At 36.4% G+C, this 18,725-nt stretch overlaps 1 protein-coding gene across 6 annotated transcripts in view; it reads left to right on the forward strand.

Annotated features, from left to right (window-relative positions):
• UBR2 (ubiquitin protein ligase E3 component n-recognin 2) overlaps window positions 1-18,725 on the forward strand; it is a 124,685-nt gene that overhangs the window by 55,566 nt on the left and 50,394 nt on the right. For 4 of the 6 annotated variants that reach the window (XM_043591414.1, XM_043591417.1, XM_043591415.1 and 1 more), the window contains exons 8-14: window positions 538-658; window positions 2,400-2,507; window positions 3,085-3,173; window positions 4,470-4,568; window positions 15,783-15,946; window positions 16,036-16,135; window positions 18,368-18,496. In XM_043591414.1, the coding sequence (XP_043447349.1) occupies window positions 538-658; window positions 2,400-2,507; window positions 3,085-3,173; window positions 4,470-4,568; window positions 15,783-15,946; window positions 16,036-16,135; window positions 18,368-18,496 (810 nt within the window). Of the gene's footprint in view, window positions 1-537; window positions 659-2,399; window positions 2,508-3,084; window positions 3,174-4,300; window positions 4,400-4,469; window positions 4,569-15,782; window positions 15,947-16,035; window positions 16,136-18,367; window positions 18,497-18,725 lie in introns of all 6 variants that reach the window. The other 2 variants (XM_043591413.1, XM_043591416.1) reach the window with 1 other exon arrangement.

Genomic DNA, 18,725 nt, shown 5'->3' on the forward strand with positions numbered 1-18,725 from the left:
TATATGATACCTCTAGAGTTTGGTAGGTATAGAGTTTGGGTTTTGCAAGATGAAGAGAGTTCTGGAGATTGGTTACTCTACAGTGTGAATGTACTTAACACTTCTGAACTGTACACTGAGAAACGGTTACGTTGGAAATTGTAGTATTTTTTTTTTTTGAAGTATCAATAACATCGCTTCTGTGCAGTAAAGCAAATTATTTAAATAAACGTGTAATTGCATTTAAGAAATTAAAGACCTAAAACAAATGTAAGCTTTTAAATAAATTCTAATTTGTGGGGCAGATTTTCAAATATAGGACCAAAGATTCAGGTTACTCATAAGCTGTAACTTCTTACTTTGTTGTAAGAATCCTAAGATTCTTTCTAGAAAATTAGGATCTGAGTAAGGCAAGCCAAGTGGTATTTTTCTTACACACATACATGAAAAATTCTCCTATAATGATGAGAGTGTAGTTACATTAAATAAAAATATTAGCTTTTTTCTATAAGATAGCCTTTTTAAGTTTGTTTTTTCATTCTACCATTTCTTTTTAAGAGAAATACCAGTAGACAGACAAAGCCACTCAAAGTTCAAGTTATGCATTCGTCTATTGTGGCACATCAGAATTTTGGTTTGAAACTTTTGTCTTGGCTGGGAAGTATTATTGGATATTCAGGTAGGTTCAAAAAAACTATTTTGAAAAAAAAAATCAAGTGAAATAATTTCTTGCTTTAATTTCACATTTTAAAATACCATCTCAGAATATCTTTATGCACAGAAAAACCCACATTTCCCATATTTTGATCCACAGGATTTTTTATATGCATACAAAGGATTCTGTCCTCAAATAAATGCAGGAAATATTGGATTAAACAGTGGTCAATGACATTAGTGCGCTAATGAAATCTAAATCTCACAGACTTGATACAAGAACTTTTTTTTTTAAACAACATTCTGTGGAACTCTGTTCCACTGAGCAAGCTGGAGAATAAAAGTGTAAATAAAACCTAAATGATTACCAGTTTAGAGGATACAACACTAATGTTGAAATTTTTGTTTTAACTCCTCCAGATTTTGGTTACTAATAATTTGCAGCTCTGAACACTTGGAAATTTGAAGTTACTGATTTGTATTTACTGTCTTTGTCTTTCCACAGTCCACAAATTAAATCATCTTTCTAACGTGGTGGTAACAGAACAAAGAACTCTCATGTCTAATGCCAAAAGTACAAGTTTGGCGTATAAAATATAACACAAAAGAGAAAAACAGGAATACATCTAAGCTGTTTGTCATACTGTTTTTCAGGCAAGAGAGGTGGTTTGGATAAATGACATTCTGAGGTTTATTATAAAGAGAATTTCTAAAATATTTATCTTAAAAGAACATTGCCACACTGTGAACTGACAGTTGAAAATATTGAGGTGTGGAAATTTAGGAGACCCTGTTTGCTTGCCTTTTCAACAAATGTCTCTCCAGTTATTTTTGTTATCCTCGTATATTTGAGTTTTGGTGTTTTCTATTGGATACCTGTGTGCCAAATTCTGTGCTACAGTAGTAATGAATAGTAGTATCATGGAAGCAGTTTTCTGCCAAGAAATTTTTTGAGATATTTACTTGAAATAATTTAAAGACTTTATCTTTTATTTAATATTTATGTAAGTGTTTCTTTTTGGCCTTGTAACAAATTTCTATTCAGTGATTTTTAGAACTAAATTTTAAAATTACTCCATTTTTACCTGGTTATTTTGCATGCTTCTAGAAGACTAAAAACAGTAATTTTAATTATAAAGTATGAAACAAAAAGGTTATTGAAGTTTTGGCTATGTTAATGCTTATGTTCATATTTGAAGAACTTTTTTTTTTTTTTTTTTTTTTTTTTTAAGTTCAGCATTTAGAAGATGTAGCAATTTGTCTTCCAGGACCTCTTCATAGTAGGTACACATAGGTACACAGGGAACATTGGTTTAATGAATGGAAGCATTTTGCAGAACACTAATAAATGGACTGAGATATAGTCCAGAGGCTATGCATTTTTTTTTTTTTAATGGTAGCACAATTCTATATTATACCTACCTTCAGTTATCATGGGATGTCACAGTTTTGCTATAATCTGGTTTAATTAGCATAGGTCCTTAAAGAACAGTGTTTAAATTTTTTACAACATAAGAGATCGTTGACTTTCTGATAGACTTATATTTTGGTATTCTCGAATAAGAATTGGTATATAATACAGGATTTAGAATTTTCCTCCTTTTAGTGAAAATGTTAATAAAATAGTTAATATATTTACCTTTTCTGAATAAATTTGACCTTTAGTAAACATGTAAAATTCTATAGATTCGTTAGAACATTTCTATTAAAATGTCATTTTAATACTTAAAGTTACTATTTCATGACTACTTTTCTTCCTGTTTTAGATGGGCTTCGCCGAATTTTATGTCAAGTCGGTTTACAAGAAGGGCCAGATGGTGAAAACTCTTCTCTGGTGGATAGATTGATGCTTAATGATTCCAAATTGTGGAAAGGTAATCTTTTAACTACTTTCAAGGTATAGGGGAACCTTAAATAGGTAATTGGGAAACTGTTGTTTTTTTTTTCATTTGGGAAGGTATTTAATAAATATACTTACAGTTTTTAGAATAAGTACATGTAGTCTTGTTCTCTGGAAGAAACAAAAACAGATTTTGGAGTCCAAGACCTAAATTAAATAACCTTTATATTTTGTTAGAAAACCATTTTTAGAAAAACCAATTTTTTGAGAAGCAGATTGCAGGGTGCCTGGGTGGCTCATTCAGTTGAGCATCTAACTCTGGATTTCAGCTCAGGTCATGATCTCATGGTTCATGAGATAAAGCCCTGTGCCGGGCGCTGTACTGATAGCACAGAGCCTGCTTGGGATTCTCTCTCTCTCTCTGCTCTGTCCCCCCCAATTAATAAATAAACATTAAAAAAAAAAAGTAGATTGCAAATATTTTATACTGAATAACATGTACAGTTTTGCCTTTGAGACTTAAAATACAATTGTTCACATAAATACTTTGGAAATGTAATTTTTGGTTTGTTTGATATATCCTTATTTTACATCTACTCTTTTTGTAAAAGGTGCTAGGAGTGTGTATCATCAGTTGTTCATGAGCAGTCTACTTATGGATTTGAAATATAAGAAACTGTTTGCTGTTCGATTTGCAAAGGTAAGTAGTTTCTCAGTTTTGAAATTTAACAAAATAGTCAGGTCATATATGGAGTAAATATAACCTGTGATTATATCTAGGCTTTGTAATATTAGCAACTAATAATAATATGTTACTTGTTGATTTTAAATCCTAAGAAACTTTGTAAGTGATCTTTTTATCTTTTATCAATAGAGTAAAATTCTAGCTGTAAGACTTTTCTTGTTCATCACCTGCCGCGATAATACAAATATCCAACTGTGAAATCTGTATGATCTAAAATGATAAATGAAGAATTTAAACTTATGCCATGGTGAATTATGGTATTATTCTCATTGAGATTTGTATAAGGAAAAGATCATCTTAGCTGAAATGGCATGGATATATGGATGTGATTTTAAGAATCATGAATTCTTGGAGTGCCTGGCTGGCTCAATCAGAAGAGCATGTGACTATTTATCTCAGGGTCATGTGCTGGAGCCCTATGTTGGGTGTGGAGATTACTTAAAATAAATAAAACTTAAAAAAAAAGAAGAATCATCAACTCTTGGTTGTTGTTATTGTTGAAGTATGTTCTCCCTTTCCATAGTATGTGCTTGTTTTTTTGTTTTCACCTGAATTAGGAATTCTTAAGGAAGCATATGAGGATCATTTGGGGAGCTCTTTCAAAATATATATATATATATATATATATATATATATATATATATATATATATATATATATATATATATATATTTGTGTATCATTCTTAAACTTGCTGAAAAGCAGATTCACCAAGAATGGTGTCTAAGCATGTGTCCTTTTAAAGAGCCATCAGGTGATGCTGATATACATCCATAAGAAAGAAAAGTCTGGTTTCATCAGAGACCATGTAACGCTGCTGTGGTTTAGCCCTGCCAGTATGCAATAACATGCCAGCATTTTAGAAGCTATTGCTCCTATTTGAGCTCATAAATTGCCATTGTGCGTGAGAAGATTGTATAGTGAACCGGTATTTATACAAAATTTAATTGGTAGAAGTCATTTCAGTTACCATTCTCATAGCAGTGTTATCTTAATTGATTCCTCCAGCACTGACTTTTCATTATAATCCTTAAACATTTGGTCAATGTGGATTAGAGGTGAATCTCCCCCTTGTTGTTTAGAATTACCAGCAGTTGCAGAGAGATTTTATGGAGGATGATCACGAGCGAGCAGTGTCCGTGACTGCTCTGTCTGTCCAGTTCTTCACTGCACCTACTCTGGTGAGTAGTGCTTGCCTTTTCTTTGTAACTGATAGCTGGCACTCCTTGCCTTTTTTTGCCTTCTTAATAGAACTATGAGCGTTTGCAGAGTGATTATGTGACAGATGACCACGACAGAGAGTTTTCAATCGCAGACCTCTCGGTTCAGATATTCACGGTTCCTTCACTTGTAAGTACGAAAAGATTAAGAAGAACTTTCTTGTTTTCCATTGACAGAAGTAAAGCCTTAAAATAATAGAGAATGAAGATCTGTATATTCCTGAATAGAATAATATTTTATTAGTGGGTGATAGGACGTTAGGCACCTTCAACCATTCTAGAACATATCCTTCAGTATGTAATCTAAAGAGAAGAAATCATTTAAGCTTAATCTCTCTACTTTCTCATACTACTTCCCTGAGGTTTTGAACTGATGAGTTAAAAATTAAACTGAGTGGTTTAACACATGCATCCATTAGAAACAGCATATTGTATACAAACTCACATTTTGAGAAGCTCCCTCCCCCATCCCCATAAGGGAAAGGATAGCTAAGGCAACTGAATTACAATGACTGTGGGTGGTCTTGTACTAAGTTTCACTAGTTGCTCAGGAAGGCATCACTATGTTTTAGTGCTATACAGAAATTAAAATTCATATTTCATTTATTTAACAAAAATGTATTGAGCATCCATGATTTATCAGGCATAGTTCTAGGCTTTGGCAACACTGTAGTGAACAAAAAGTGATGCTGTCCTTGGCCTCATGGAACTTTAAATAATGGGAAAGACTCACAGAATTCATTAATTAAAATTATAATGAAAACTCAAGAATTTGGTTGTTTTGGGGTGCCTGTGTGGCTCAGATCGTGAGCTCACAGTTCATGAGTTCAAGCCCTGTGTCAGGCTCACTGCTGTCAGTGCAGAACCCGTTTTGGATCCTGTCCCCCTCTTTCCTTGCCCCTCCCCCACTCGCTCTCTCTCAAAAAATAAAAATAAACATTAAAAAATAAATAAAATTTAAAAACATAATTTGGTTGTTTTGAGAGAGAATAATAGATCTGACCTTTTCCCAAAGTTCAGAGACAGATTCTATAGGTGAGGCACCTTTATGTGGAGTCATGAAGGAAAGTTCATTTAAAGGGACCAGCACTTGAGAAAGTCTGGTGAGGTAGGAAAGTTCCTATACAGGAAACAGAAAGAAAGCCAGCACAGTTGAAGATTCTTGGAACATGGAAAAAAATGTGACCAGAAATGAAGGTGGTGGGTGCCAGATTGTATAGAATTAAGAGTACTATGTGGTTATTTTACTAACAAGGTACCTTTTCCAGTTTTGTTTTTTTTTTAATATTTTTTTTTTCAACGTTTGTTTATTTTTGGGACAGAGAGAGACAGAGCATGAACGGGGGAGGGGCAGAGAGAGAGGGAGACACAGAATCGGAAACAGGCTCCAGGCTCTGAGCCATCAGCCCAGAGCCTGACGCGGGGCTCGAACTCCCGGACCGCGAGATCGTGACCTGGCTGAAATCTGACGCTTAACCGACTGCGCCACCCAGGCACCCTCCAGTTTTTTTGTTCATTTGTCTTTAATGAGCATTTTTTCCCCCAAAATTACCTTTATGTTCATTTAGTACAGTTGAAGTTATCTGAAGTTTGTTTATCCACTAATGAGATATTATAGGCCAAATTAAAGATTTTGGTTTTTATTTGAAGACTATGGGAAGGCAGTGAAGAGTTTCAAGCGGTAACATTTACATCATCACGTTTGTGATTTTTTAAAAGATCATGCTGTTTGTAATTTGGAGAATAGATTGACAGGTGGGCAAAAGCGAGTGTGGGGAACCTCATTAGAACCTGATGCAATGATCCAGACCAGAGTTGGTGGCAACTTGAGCTGGGATCGTGGCAGCAGATATGAGTGGTGAGAGAGATTGAGGTAGTAAAATCTATAGGACCGGCCAGACTTGGGTTTGAGGGGTCAGTTGGTGATTGGTTGTTAGATTCAAGGGAAAGTGTAAAGATGATTCCCAGGTTTGTAACTTGCAGCCCAGTAAGTGTTGTGCCACTTGCACGGGGGGGTTGGAGAATGAGTAGGATTTATGAAGAGAAAGAGTGATGCTTTCATTTTAGTCAGGGATGTTTGAGAAGCCCCTGAGATAATCCCATGTGTATCCAGATGTTTCCTCCGTTGATCTTTTTGTCTATTTCCATGTCAGAACCCAGTTTTAATAATTTTAGCTTAATATTCTATTTTGATATCTTCTAGAGCTAAATCCTTTAGTATTAAAGATGAACTAAAATCGAAAAATGAAAGACACATTAGGATTTTGATTGGAAAGGTATTGTATTTATAGATTCTTTGCGAAGAGCTGATATCTTTGCAATATTAAATATCTCCATCCAGGAACATAATTTGTCCTCATGTGTGAGGTTTTATTTTATGCTCTTAGGACAAGCTGTATAGTTCTCTTGTTAGGTCATACACATTTTTAATTTGGCTATGGCTTGTATGTAGAAAAAGTACTGATATTTGTAGATTCATCTTGTATCTGGCCCTCTTATTAACATTTCTTCTAACATTTTGTGCTGATTCTTTGGGATTTCTAATAATCTACAAGTAATTTTTGTTCCTTCTAATATTTCCACTTTTAATTTTTACTTCTTGTGTGATTCCTTTAGTTAGAAACACTAGAAAAAAATAGTGTATGTGTTCATTTACTCAGAGCTCATTTATTTAGCACCTTTATTGAGTAGGTACTGTTTTGGGCCCTGGAGGTAAGCATTGCAGTAAACAAAGCAGACAAAAGTCCCTGTTACCACGGAATTTATAGGCTGAGAAGAAACAGATATACAAACATTCGCATACTGTTTATAAATCAAGCGTTGGTAAGTGCTATGAAGTAGAAAAGCAGGTTAAGGGGATCAAGAGTGACAGTGGGAGGGGGGGTGCTCATATTTTATACATATCAGAAGGCCGCTCAGAGAAGTGGTTTTTGAACAGGAAACTGAAGGAAGTGGGAGATGAGTCGTGTGACTAACTGGTGGAAGATGAATTCATCTGAGATGAATGTGCACTTGGCATTTTGGAAGAAGGAACCCCAAACAGGCCAGAGTTGCTAGATAAATGAATGGTCAGTGACCTCACTGAGTTTAAGGATAGGGGTGAAGATGCAGTGGGTAAGGCCATTGCAAGAGCTTAGGTCTTTTGCCTGAAGAAAGTAGAAGAAGGCAAATAATAAAGGGCAGAAATTAATAAAACAAAGCAAATATACATGAGAAAAATCAATACAACCAAAAAAGTTGGTTCTTTGAAAAAAGAAGGGCGCCTGAGTGGCTCAGTTGCTTGAGCGTCCGACTTCAGCTCAGGTCATGATCTCACGGTCCGTGAGTTCGAGCTCCACGTTGGGCTCTGTGCTGACAGCTCAGAGTCTGGAGCCTGCTTCGGATTCTGTGTCTCCCTCTCTCTAACCCTCCCCCGTTCCTCTCTCTCTGTCTCAAAAATAAACATTAAAAAAAAAAAAAAAAAAAGACCAAAGGAAAGGAATAGATTTCTATAAAGTCTAATAGGAAAAATAGAAAAATTTAATTTATTTTTTTTTTTTACATTTATTTATTTTTGGGACAGAGAGAGACAGAGCATGAACGGGGGAGGGGCAGAGAGAGAGGGAAACACAGAATCGGAAGCAGGATCCAGGCTCTGAGCCATCAGCCCAGAGCCCGACGCGGGGCTCGAACTCACGGACCGCAAGATCGTGACCTGAGCCGAAGTCAGACGCTTAACCGATTGAGCCACCCAGGCGCCCCGAAAAATTTAATTTTAAAAAGGACTATAAAAAAATCACCGATTAAAAAAAAAAAAACAGATTTTTACAGATATTAAGGAGAAAAGAAGGCAATATTGGAACCAACTTAAATCAATATATTTGGAAATTTGGATGAAATGAACAGATTCCTAAGAAAATCCACAGGTTATTAAAAGAGAAACATGAAACAGAATCTTTAATTATAATAAAAATTTTCTCACAAAGAAGTCTCTGGGCCCAAATGGCTACACTGGAGAATTCTTCCAAACGTTTGAGAAAGAAATAACACTGGTCTTACATAAATTTTTCCAGAAAACAGAGAAGGAGAATATACTGGCCAGTTTAATTGAGTTTTCTGTAATCTTGATACCAAAACTCAACAAGGCATTCTTTACAAGAAAAGAAAATTACTGGGGCACCTGACTGGCTCAGTCGGTTGAGCATCTGACTTCAGCTCAGGTCATGATCTCACGGTTCTGATTCATGAGTTTGAGCCCCACTTGGGCTCGAGCCTGGAGCCTGCTTCAGATTCTGTGTCTCCCTCTCTCTCTCTGCCCCTCCCCTGCTCGCTCTCTCTCTCTCTCTCAAAAATTAAAAAAAAATTAAAAAAGAAGGAAATTACCGTCTAATCTCTCTCACATATGAGGTTGCATAAATCAAATCAAGCATTATAGAAAAAGGAAAATACATCACAACCCCATTTGGTCTTTTTCCTTAATGCAAGAGCAGTATAGCATTTGGGTGGGGGGGGGGGAATCAGCTGGCATTACTTACCTTATTAACATGAAAAGAAAAAAATTGTATCAAATGCTTTCCTGGAATTCATAAAAATTCAACACTCATTCATAATTTAGAACAAAAATACCCCATAGCAAAGTAGGAATGAGAGAAAACTTTTAATAGAGTACCTAAGAACAAAACAAAAAACAGAAACCTAAAGCAAACATTGTACTTAATGGTATTAAAAGCTTTCCCCCTGAGATTAGGAATGAGAAAGATTCCTGCTTTTATTCACCACATTGTAGACTGCCATTCTTTCTGTAATTTCTTGAGATAGATGTTTAAGTCATTGACTTTCAGCCTTTCTTTGCTGATATAAGGCTTAAGTTTCTAAGCACAATGTAAGCTGTATTTCATAGTTTTGTTATGTCCTATTTTTATTATACAGTTCAAAAACTTCACTGAGTTCCTTAGTGATCTCTTTCTTGACCCATTTTTTCTTCGTGATTAAATGTCTTAGAAATATATTGCTAAATTTTAAAACACTTGGGCATTTTCTAATTATTTTGTTATGAATTCTAGCTTAATTTCACTGTGATCAGAGAACATGCTCTGATTTCAGTCCTCTGTTGAGTGTAGCTTTGTGGCCCAGAATTTTTCATTTTTGGTAAATGTCCAATGTGGACTTGAAAATAATGTATATTCTCCTTTATCATTGGGTACAGTGTTTCTATATGTCACTTAGGTCAAGTGTGTTCATTTTCATTGTGTAAATCTTTTTTTGTTTTGTTTTTTTCTTTTTGTAAATCTTTTATATACATACTAGTTTTCTGTCTGTTTGTTCCGTCAACTATTGAAGCATCTATAAGATGGGCTATAAGTCTCCCACAGTGATTGTTGGATTTGTCTTTCTCTTTTTGTTTTTTATTTTGGTTTTTTTAATGTTTATTTATTTTTGAGAGAGAGAGAGAGAGAGAGACAGAGTGTGAGCAGTGGAGGGGCAGAGAGAGAGAGAAAGAGGGAGACACAGAATCTGAAGCAGGCTCCAGGCTCTGAGCTCTCAGCACAGAGCCCGACATGGGGCTTGAACTCACAAACCATGGGATCATGACCTGAGGTGAAGTCGGACGCTTAACCAACTGAGCCACCCAGGCACTCCAATACTTTCAAATTTTGTTTCCTTGGAGTAATTTATCTAATATTATAGCAACAACTCCTTTTTTTTTTTTTTTTTTTTTGGTTAGTGTTTGTATTGTATGTCTTCTCCATTGTTACATTTTTAAGTTTTGTGTGCCCCTAAATTAAACTTGTATCATTTTTTAAAAGCATGTATTTCGGATTTGTTGTTTATCCAATCTGACACTCCTAATGATATAAGCAGGTTACTGCCCATTTAATGTAATTACTGGTATATTTGGCTTTGTATTTGCCATCTTATGTGTTTTTTTTTTCCTGTTTGAACCTACCTGTTTTGTGTTTTTCCCTTCTCTCTTACCTTCTTTTAGATTAAATAATTGTTATTTCTTTTCCCCCCTATTAACTTGTTAGTTGTACATTCACTTAGTATTCTCTTAAGGGTGACTCAACAGCAGTTTTACTCAAAGTGTCAGTAATGACAGGATAAAAGGTTTGGACCAGAATGTGAACCAACACACTGTTGCTCTCAGCAAAACTCCTGCTATGAGAAACAAATGTCAGCTAAATTAAACTGTTATAAGTAGTTGATTTGCCTTCTTGTCACAACTGGCAGCAAACAGTTGGCAGGCCACTGGTCCACGGAGTAGCTTTCAGTAGCACTGCCCTTGAAGTTAGGACGTGCATCCCTGATATTGCAAGCAGGTACCATATTTCAGCCCCTGAAGAGTGGAAGTCTGGACTTCACCATTCAGCCTTTGCTGGTGTAGATGGGGATAGAGCTACAGTTTTTTCCGTAGTGGTTGGCTAGAGCGGAGGGGTTATTGTCGGAAAGTTTTCTGTCCTGCTGAGTTACTTCTTTCCTGTGGCTGACAGAGCAGGCTTTTATTGGGGCTTTTTAAAAAAGCCTGTGCCCATTGGCATTTTCAGGTTGCCAGCTTCTTAGATCTCTCTGTCGTGTCTTTTCTTGGGGTCTCTGAGGTCCCTAGCCAGTCTGCCTTCTTCTGGCCACCATTCTGAATCTTGTGGTGGTCTTTTGCATATGATGTCCAGAATTTTGGACATGGTGTACTTAGTGGGAGGACTAGAGAAAAGTACATCTACTCTCTCTTGCCTGATTCCTGAAGCAAAAATCCACTCTTTTTTTTTTTTTTTTTAAGATTCCAGTTTTCTGGTAAAATCCTCCATTTTTTCCTCAATTTTCTGAACATGTAAATCTTAGCTGTGTCATGGTCTTATAATGTCATTATCTAGATCATTTGTATTCTATTCTGATTTAATTTTTTTGTAATATTTTACCCCTTTTGGTTTTTTTAGTCATTTGGAATGCTTAGTAACTTTTTATTGGCATTTTGTCTTAGGTTTCAGCAGTCTTGCTATGATTTATGTAGGTTTGGTTTTCTTTATATTTATAGATATTGGAGTTTGTAGATACTGCATCTCTTAGGCCGGTGGCTTTCTCGGTTTGGGAAATTTTGTAGTCATTCACATATGGTTTCTGCCCCATTCTCGTTCTCATTGCCTTCCGACAGGATGGTTTTCATTAGAAAATCTTAAGACTCCGTGTAATATCTTCCTCCCAAGAATAGTCCCCTTACTGTGAGGCAGATAGAGTGAGGCCGATCAGTCCACTGCGGGATTGCCATGACTCCAGGTTGTTTTGGCAAGACTCTGTCTTCTGGTCCATCCTCATCCCGCAACGTTGCCCTGGGAGGGCTCCCACTTTAGAGCCTGGAGTGCTCACTAGAGTTCTTCCCCTCTCTAGGCTCCTGAACTCAAGTTTTGTTTCCTCAGCTTGCTGAGGCTGCCACATCACTCCTTTGCCCTTCTAGACTTTCTGCTCTTAGACTTCTGTCCTGCACAGCTTCAGAATTTTGCAAATGTCTTAAGGGGAAAACTGGAAGAAAGTTGGACTCCATTCCCACCCTTGTGTTCTTGCTAGAATCCTGGGCTCCTCACACCATGGGACAGCTAAAATCTCAGGGTCTTCTCCCCATTATTAGCAGCTCTGGCAGACTCTTTCCTGGGATCTTCAGTCCCATTTTGCCACACTCCCGGAAGAGGGAGATGCTGAGGGAAAAGTAGCTGCAGGATGTTGGCTCACCTCCCTGTGCCGCTCCCCTTCTCGAAGGTTTTATCCCCTTGAACCCTTGTGGCCTCAGGGGGTCTCTAATGATTTCAGACTTTTTTTTTCTAGTTGATCTTTTCTGGTTGTTCTTGGTGGAAGTGTTGGTCCACCTCAAGCTTATCCCATCATGACTGGAAGAATGCATGTAATAGTTTCTTGAAAAAGCACCATTAGTAATTCATATGCATATCCCTGCTTAAAAACCACTTGCCCTAGATATTAGTGAAATGTTTCATATGAGTGATAGAATCCCATTTATTGGTCTTTTGGGTTAACTGAAAATTCAGTCTTCATTTTTAAATAGTTTGGTCAAGAGCCAGTACTAATTCAAGTGACAAGACTATCTTACTTCTTCTAACTTGTTTTGATCAAATGTACCCTGATTTATAGTCAGCATTACCCCTGTATGCTCATCATATTTAGTTTAATTAAAAGTGTGTGCACGGGCCATTATTATTCAGTAAAGTTTTTCAGAGCCTTAGGGGGAATGTTGGCCCATTTTGAATATGCTGTTAGATATGTAATGAGCCTTACAACACAAAATTGAATATAAATTACATAAAATGAATAAAACTGTAGTTAAGGTAAGTAGCAGTAATATATTTTAAAGCAAAGTGAATTGTAGGCATATAAAAATCAAGTAGTGTTTTAGGGTGAGTGGTAAGAAGTACTGGAACTGTATAATAATGTTAGATTTTTAATGTTAAAGATTACCTTGAAAGGTTAGCAACAATCTAGGCATGAGGTGATAAAGCCAAGCACCAACTTTTTTGTCCTTCTTTTCTGTTGGAACCTTGGAAAATATGCTTTCTTAAGTTTTCTTTTTAGAAATAGCAATGCCTGAGTAACTCCCATTTTGTTTCATTTTTTAAATTTTTCTTTTAACATTTATTTATTTTTGAGAGACAGCGAGAGACAGCACAAGCAGGGGAGGCACAGAGAGAGAGAGAGGGAGACAGAATCCAAAGCAGGCTCCAGGCTCCGACCTGTCAGCACAGAGCCAACACGAGGTTCAAACTCATGAACCACAAGATCATGACCTGAGCCAAAGTCGGACACTTAACCAACTGAGCCACCCAGGTGCCCCATAACTCCCCTATTTTAATGGGACAGTACTAATGGGCTAGCTGCCTTAATTGATTTTTTTTAATTTGGCACCCACGACAGTTAGAATCCAATCCAAAATTATGTGCTGGATAAACTCTTTTTAACATTCAACTGAAACTGAAAATGCTAAATAAATGCCTTTGTTGGTGAGATACACACTCCGTGAATATTAAATTGTCTCTACCAAACTTCCCTCAATTTTTGGTTATAAGTCTTACCAGCAAGCTCTACAGAGTTTTTGTAAGTCAGTGACATTTAAGTTTTCCCAAATCCCCTAATAGAGCAAACAAAAAACCAACAAAGAATATCCTTTTATCTTAACCTATCAGTACCTTCTCTTTTTCAAGCTGGACTTTTGTCTTTACTGTGTAGGAAACTGAACAGAAGTTAATCCTGTTGACTTTTGAGGTTCTTAGACCCTAACTCTTGGCAACGTGATGATGACTTTTGAGTTTTTCAAAGGAATATTTAACTTTATAGATTTTCTCTTTATCTGATGGCCTCAGAACTTAACCTTTACCTTAAGAACACAACTTTACTATATTCTTAGACTTCTGTCTTCTGTACTTTTTTGTCCTACTTTTTGGTGCAACTTTCTACATTGTTAAATGCTTAATGAGAGACCTAGTTATATAGTCCCCCAGCACCAATAATAACTTGAACCTAGTTAGTCTAGAAAAGTATGATCCATTGTGGAAGAATAATAATGAGGTATTCAAATAATACTAGATCTTCTGGGGGCACCTGGGTGGCTCAGTCGGTGAAGCATCCGACTCGATCTCAGTTTAGGTCATGATCTCACAGTTCAGGAGTTCGAGCCCCTCACCCAGCTCTACATGGACATTGCGAAGCCTGCTTGGGATTCTCTCTCTCTGTCTGCCTTTGTTTTTATTTAAAACTACTTACTGGGGCACCTGGGTGGCTCAGTCAGTTAAGTGTCCGACTTCAGCTCAGGTCATGATCTCACACTCCATGAGTTCGAGCCCCACATCGGGCCCTCTGCTGACAGCTCAGAGCCTGGAGCCTGCTTTGGATCTGTGTCTCCCTCTCTCTCTGCCCCTCCCCCACTCACACTCTGTGTCTCTCAAAAATATTTTTTTTAAGAAAATAAAAATTTTTTTTTAATGTTTGAAGTTGTGTTATTGAAGGCATGAGAGGAAATGTACACACTGTAGATGGACATATAAATTGGTGAGCTTCTTTGTGGAAACAATTTGTTGGTATCAGTCAAAATTTATAATGTACATATACTTTAACCCAGTAATCCACTTGTAAGAAATTATACTATTCATACATCCTTGCAGTGGTACACAGTTGATATTTGTTATAACATCTTTTGTAATAAATAGCATAGGACTAGAAAAAGCCCTAATGTCTCATGTCTCATTGGTAAGGGCCTGCCTGGCTAAATAAAGTATGATAGAAAAGAATACCTAATGATAGATATAAGGAATGAGGGGGGATCGCCTGGGTGGCTCAGGTCAGTTAAGCCTCCAGCTTCGGCTCAGGTCATGATCTCACAGTCCGTGAGTTTCAGCCCCACGTTGGCTCTGTGCTGACAGCTCAGAGCCTGGAGCCTGCTTCAGATTCTGTGTCTCCCTCTCTTTATGCCCCTCCCCTGCTTGCTGTGTCTCTGTCTCTCTCAAAAACAAACATTAAAAAATTAGACAAAAAAAAGAATGAGGGAATTTATATGAACTGATATGGGACAATCTCTAAAATATATGAAGTAAAAAAACAAGTGCGGAACAGTGTTTATAATATGCTATCTTTTGAGGGGGAGAGATGGATGTAATTAAATATGTGCACACTTCTATCTACTTAATAACATCTAACCCATATAGTATAAATGTATATATGTGTGTGTATATGCATATATGTACGTAGTATATACACATGCACCATCTCTAGAAGAATATGCAGGAAAACTAGCAGAGACTGCCTTTGCAAGGGGGACCTTGGGAGCTAGGAGACTTTTATCTGTGTGTGTGTGTGTGTGTGTGTGTGTGTGTGTGTGTGTGTATCATTTAAATGTATTTGCTTATTCAAAAATACATAGATATGTATATACAAAGAAACAAGAACAAAAATAAATTTTAAAAAGGAGATTAAGAAGAAATATAGTTTCATACTGAGTTCTACAGAATCTGTGATATGAACCTCTGGATCCTAGAATAATTATACCATACCATTATAGGTATCTAAATGTCTCAGTTAAGGAAAATTTGCAGCCTGGTTCAGACCCCCTCACCCCGAGTTGTCTTTGAATAATGAGCCATGGATATGTCTCCTAACATTCTGGCATCTTTCTCCGTGATATAATTGTTGCTTCATACACATGGCAATTGGAGTAAGTAATTGTTATTTAGAAATACACAGTAATGCATTTATGATATTATATGTTTGCACTGAAAAAGGTTTAAACTTCAAAGAGCTAACCAATGTTGGTGACTTTTTTTTAGATTTCTAGTAAATAGGTTTTGATTACCATGTACTCTGATATACTTCGTCCTAGGCTCGGATGCTCATCACAGAGGAAAACCTAATGACCATTATCATTAAGACTTTTATGGACCATTTGAGACATCGAGATGCCCAGGGCAGATTTCAGTTTGAACGATATACTGCTTTACAAGCCTTCAAGTTTAGGAGAGTTCAGAGCCTTATTTTAGATCTCAAGTAAGCTTTTGTTGAATTATCCAACCACTTGCAATTTATAAAATGTCAGTGTTTACCCATATATTCATTGCTATTTTTATCTTGTTCAGGTATGTGTTAATTAGCAAACCAACTGAATGGTCAGATGATCTGAGGCAGAAGTTCCTAGAAGGATTTGATGCCTTTTTGGAATTACTCAAATGTATGCAGGTATGTATAAACTGACACATTTTAAAGGGAAACACTGGGGGCACCTGGGTGTCTCAGTTGATTAAGCGTCTGACTTTGGCTCAGGTCATGATCTCATGGTTCGTGAGTTCAAGCCCCACATCAGGCTCCTCACTGATAGTATGAAGCCTGCTTAGGATTCTCTCTCTGCCTCTCTCTCAAAATAAATAATCTCTAAAAAAATTTTTCAAAAATAAAAGGAAACACTTTCCTTTTCTTTCTTTTTTTTTTTTTTTTTTTTTTTTTTTTTTTTGTTCACTGAACTGAACATCTTTTTATATTCTTTTCATTTGGGACACATTTCTAAAAGAATAATTTGGGTGACTACAATTTGGACCAAGAAGCTCCTCTTTAATTAGAAACTCTTAGCAAGGTGTAGAATGAATGAGATCCCAGCATAAGTTCTGGCATCTGCTGTGTTGTTTTTTTTGTATTTGGTTATTCTTTTGGTTACCATTAACATTCTTTCTTTGGGGATTGTAATTTTACAATGACAATCTTTTTAATATTAGGTTTACGTGGAAGCATTGTCAAGTTAATTATTTAAAAAACTATAATGTTTGATTTTTTAGTTTTAATGTTTCCATATTTCTTTTTCTCTCCTTGATGTGATATTTGTATAATACGGTATAGATCTTATTCCCCTATGTTTAATTCTCTTCTTTGGAAACAGAACAGAATCTAGAAACAGGAGCCAACTGGTCTATTTAACCACTTTTAACTGTAAGAAGGTAGATGATATCCCAAAATATCTGAGCTGCACCATTATGATTCTTTTAATAGCTATCCAACTTTCGTAAGCAAGAAATAGCAAAATTGACTGATCATTTTTGGAAAACATTCTAGTTTCTGTGTTGGGTGGTGGTTCATGATGTTTAGTTTATTATAATACTTCTGTGTTTTTTCTTATATCTGTAGAAACAATATCTACTTTGGTCATTTTATTTATTTTTTAAATGTTTTTATTTGAGACAGAGACAGAGTATGAGCAGGGGAGGGGCAGAGAGAGAGGGAGACACAGAATCCGAAGCAGGCTCCAGGCTCTGAGCTGTCAGCACAGAGCCTGATGTGGGGCTCGAACTCATGGAGTGTGAGATCATGACCTGAGCTGAAGTCGGGCACTCAACCGACTTGAGCCACCCAGGCGCCCCACTTTGGTCATTTTAAATACTTTAGTATCCTCTATTTTCTGTTATTTAATCAGTTCTGACACACCAAGAGTAGTTAGGCTAGGTTCTACAAATGATACTCTTTTTTTTTAATTTTTTAATGTTTTTATTTATTTTTGAGAGACAGAGACAGAGCACAAGTTGGGGAGGGGCAGAGAGAGAGACACACAGAATCTGAAGCAAGCTCCAGGTTTGATCTGTCAGCACAGAGCCCGACACAGAGCTTCAACTCATGAAGCGTGAGATCATGACCTGTGCCAAAGTTGGACACTTAACTGGCTGAGCCCCCTGGGAGCCCCTAAAAAATTATATTCTTAATTAAGATTCTTTCAAAAATGTATATTTGTATGAAATAATATTTTACTTTCTGTTTTTCTTTTGTTTTGCTTTTTTTTCTTTCTTTCTTTTTTTTTAATGTTTGTTTATTTTTGAGAGAGAGAGAGAGAGACAGAGCTCAAGCAGGGGAGAGGCAGAGGGAGAGGGAGACACAGAATCCAAAGCAGGCTCCAGGCTCTGAGCTGTCAGTGCAGAGCCCGATGCAGGGCTCAAAACTGAGCCGAAGTTGGACACTTAACCAACTGAGCCACTCAGGCACCCCATGTTTTGCTTTCTTTTAGTGTCTGAGAAATTTTAGTTGCAGATTCAGAATAAGTATAAAGATTTTGTTGCAGTATATTGTAAAATATATTTATAAATTCAGTAACATTTTAAAAGCCTATCCAATTTCTTCTAATAGTTCGGTCTGTAGATGATAGGGTTAAAAATAATTTGAAGGATTGTTGCAGTGAAATACACATTTTATTGTTTAAAACATTAAAAAAATTGCCTCAAATAATTTGTTTTATACTGGGATTTTTAATTTATATTTTAGAGACTGTTATATAAGTATGTAATTTGGAGTTGGACTTACACTACTTATTCTTTTTAAAACTTCTCTGTATGTTTTTGTAATCAATATATATTTCTTCTATATTATTTCTTAAGTGCCCATGTAAGAGAACAAATAAAATTTTAATCCATTTTAAATCTTTTTGCTTCCTTTAAGGGGATGGACCCAATTACACGTCAAGTAGGACAGCATATTGAAATGGAACCAGAGTGGGAGGCAGCCTTCACACTACAAATGAAATTAACACATGTCATTTCAATGATGCAAGACTGGTGTGCTTTAGACGTGAGTTTCCTCTAGGGGTAGGGGGTAAGGCGATAAATGGAGGAGGGGAAATAAACAAATTCCTCAGTAAATTCTGAGGAGATCTGGAGAGGATAGTAGTGATACTTAACTCATAAAACAGCATATTTTCCTCTCTTACCTATAAATTCCATAAAAGTTAAAATTCTGAATCCTCAGAAAAAAATTGGAAAATAGAGGAAGAAATAATCCACACTCTCTCTTCTCTTAT

The sequence above is a fragment of the Prionailurus bengalensis genome, chromosome B2 (assembly GCF_016509475.1).
Source record: "Prionailurus bengalensis isolate Pbe53 chromosome B2, Fcat_Pben_1.1_paternal_pri, whole genome shotgun sequence".
In the NCBI taxonomy this organism is placed as follows: Eukaryota; Metazoa; Chordata; class Mammalia; order Carnivora; family Felidae; genus Prionailurus; species Prionailurus bengalensis.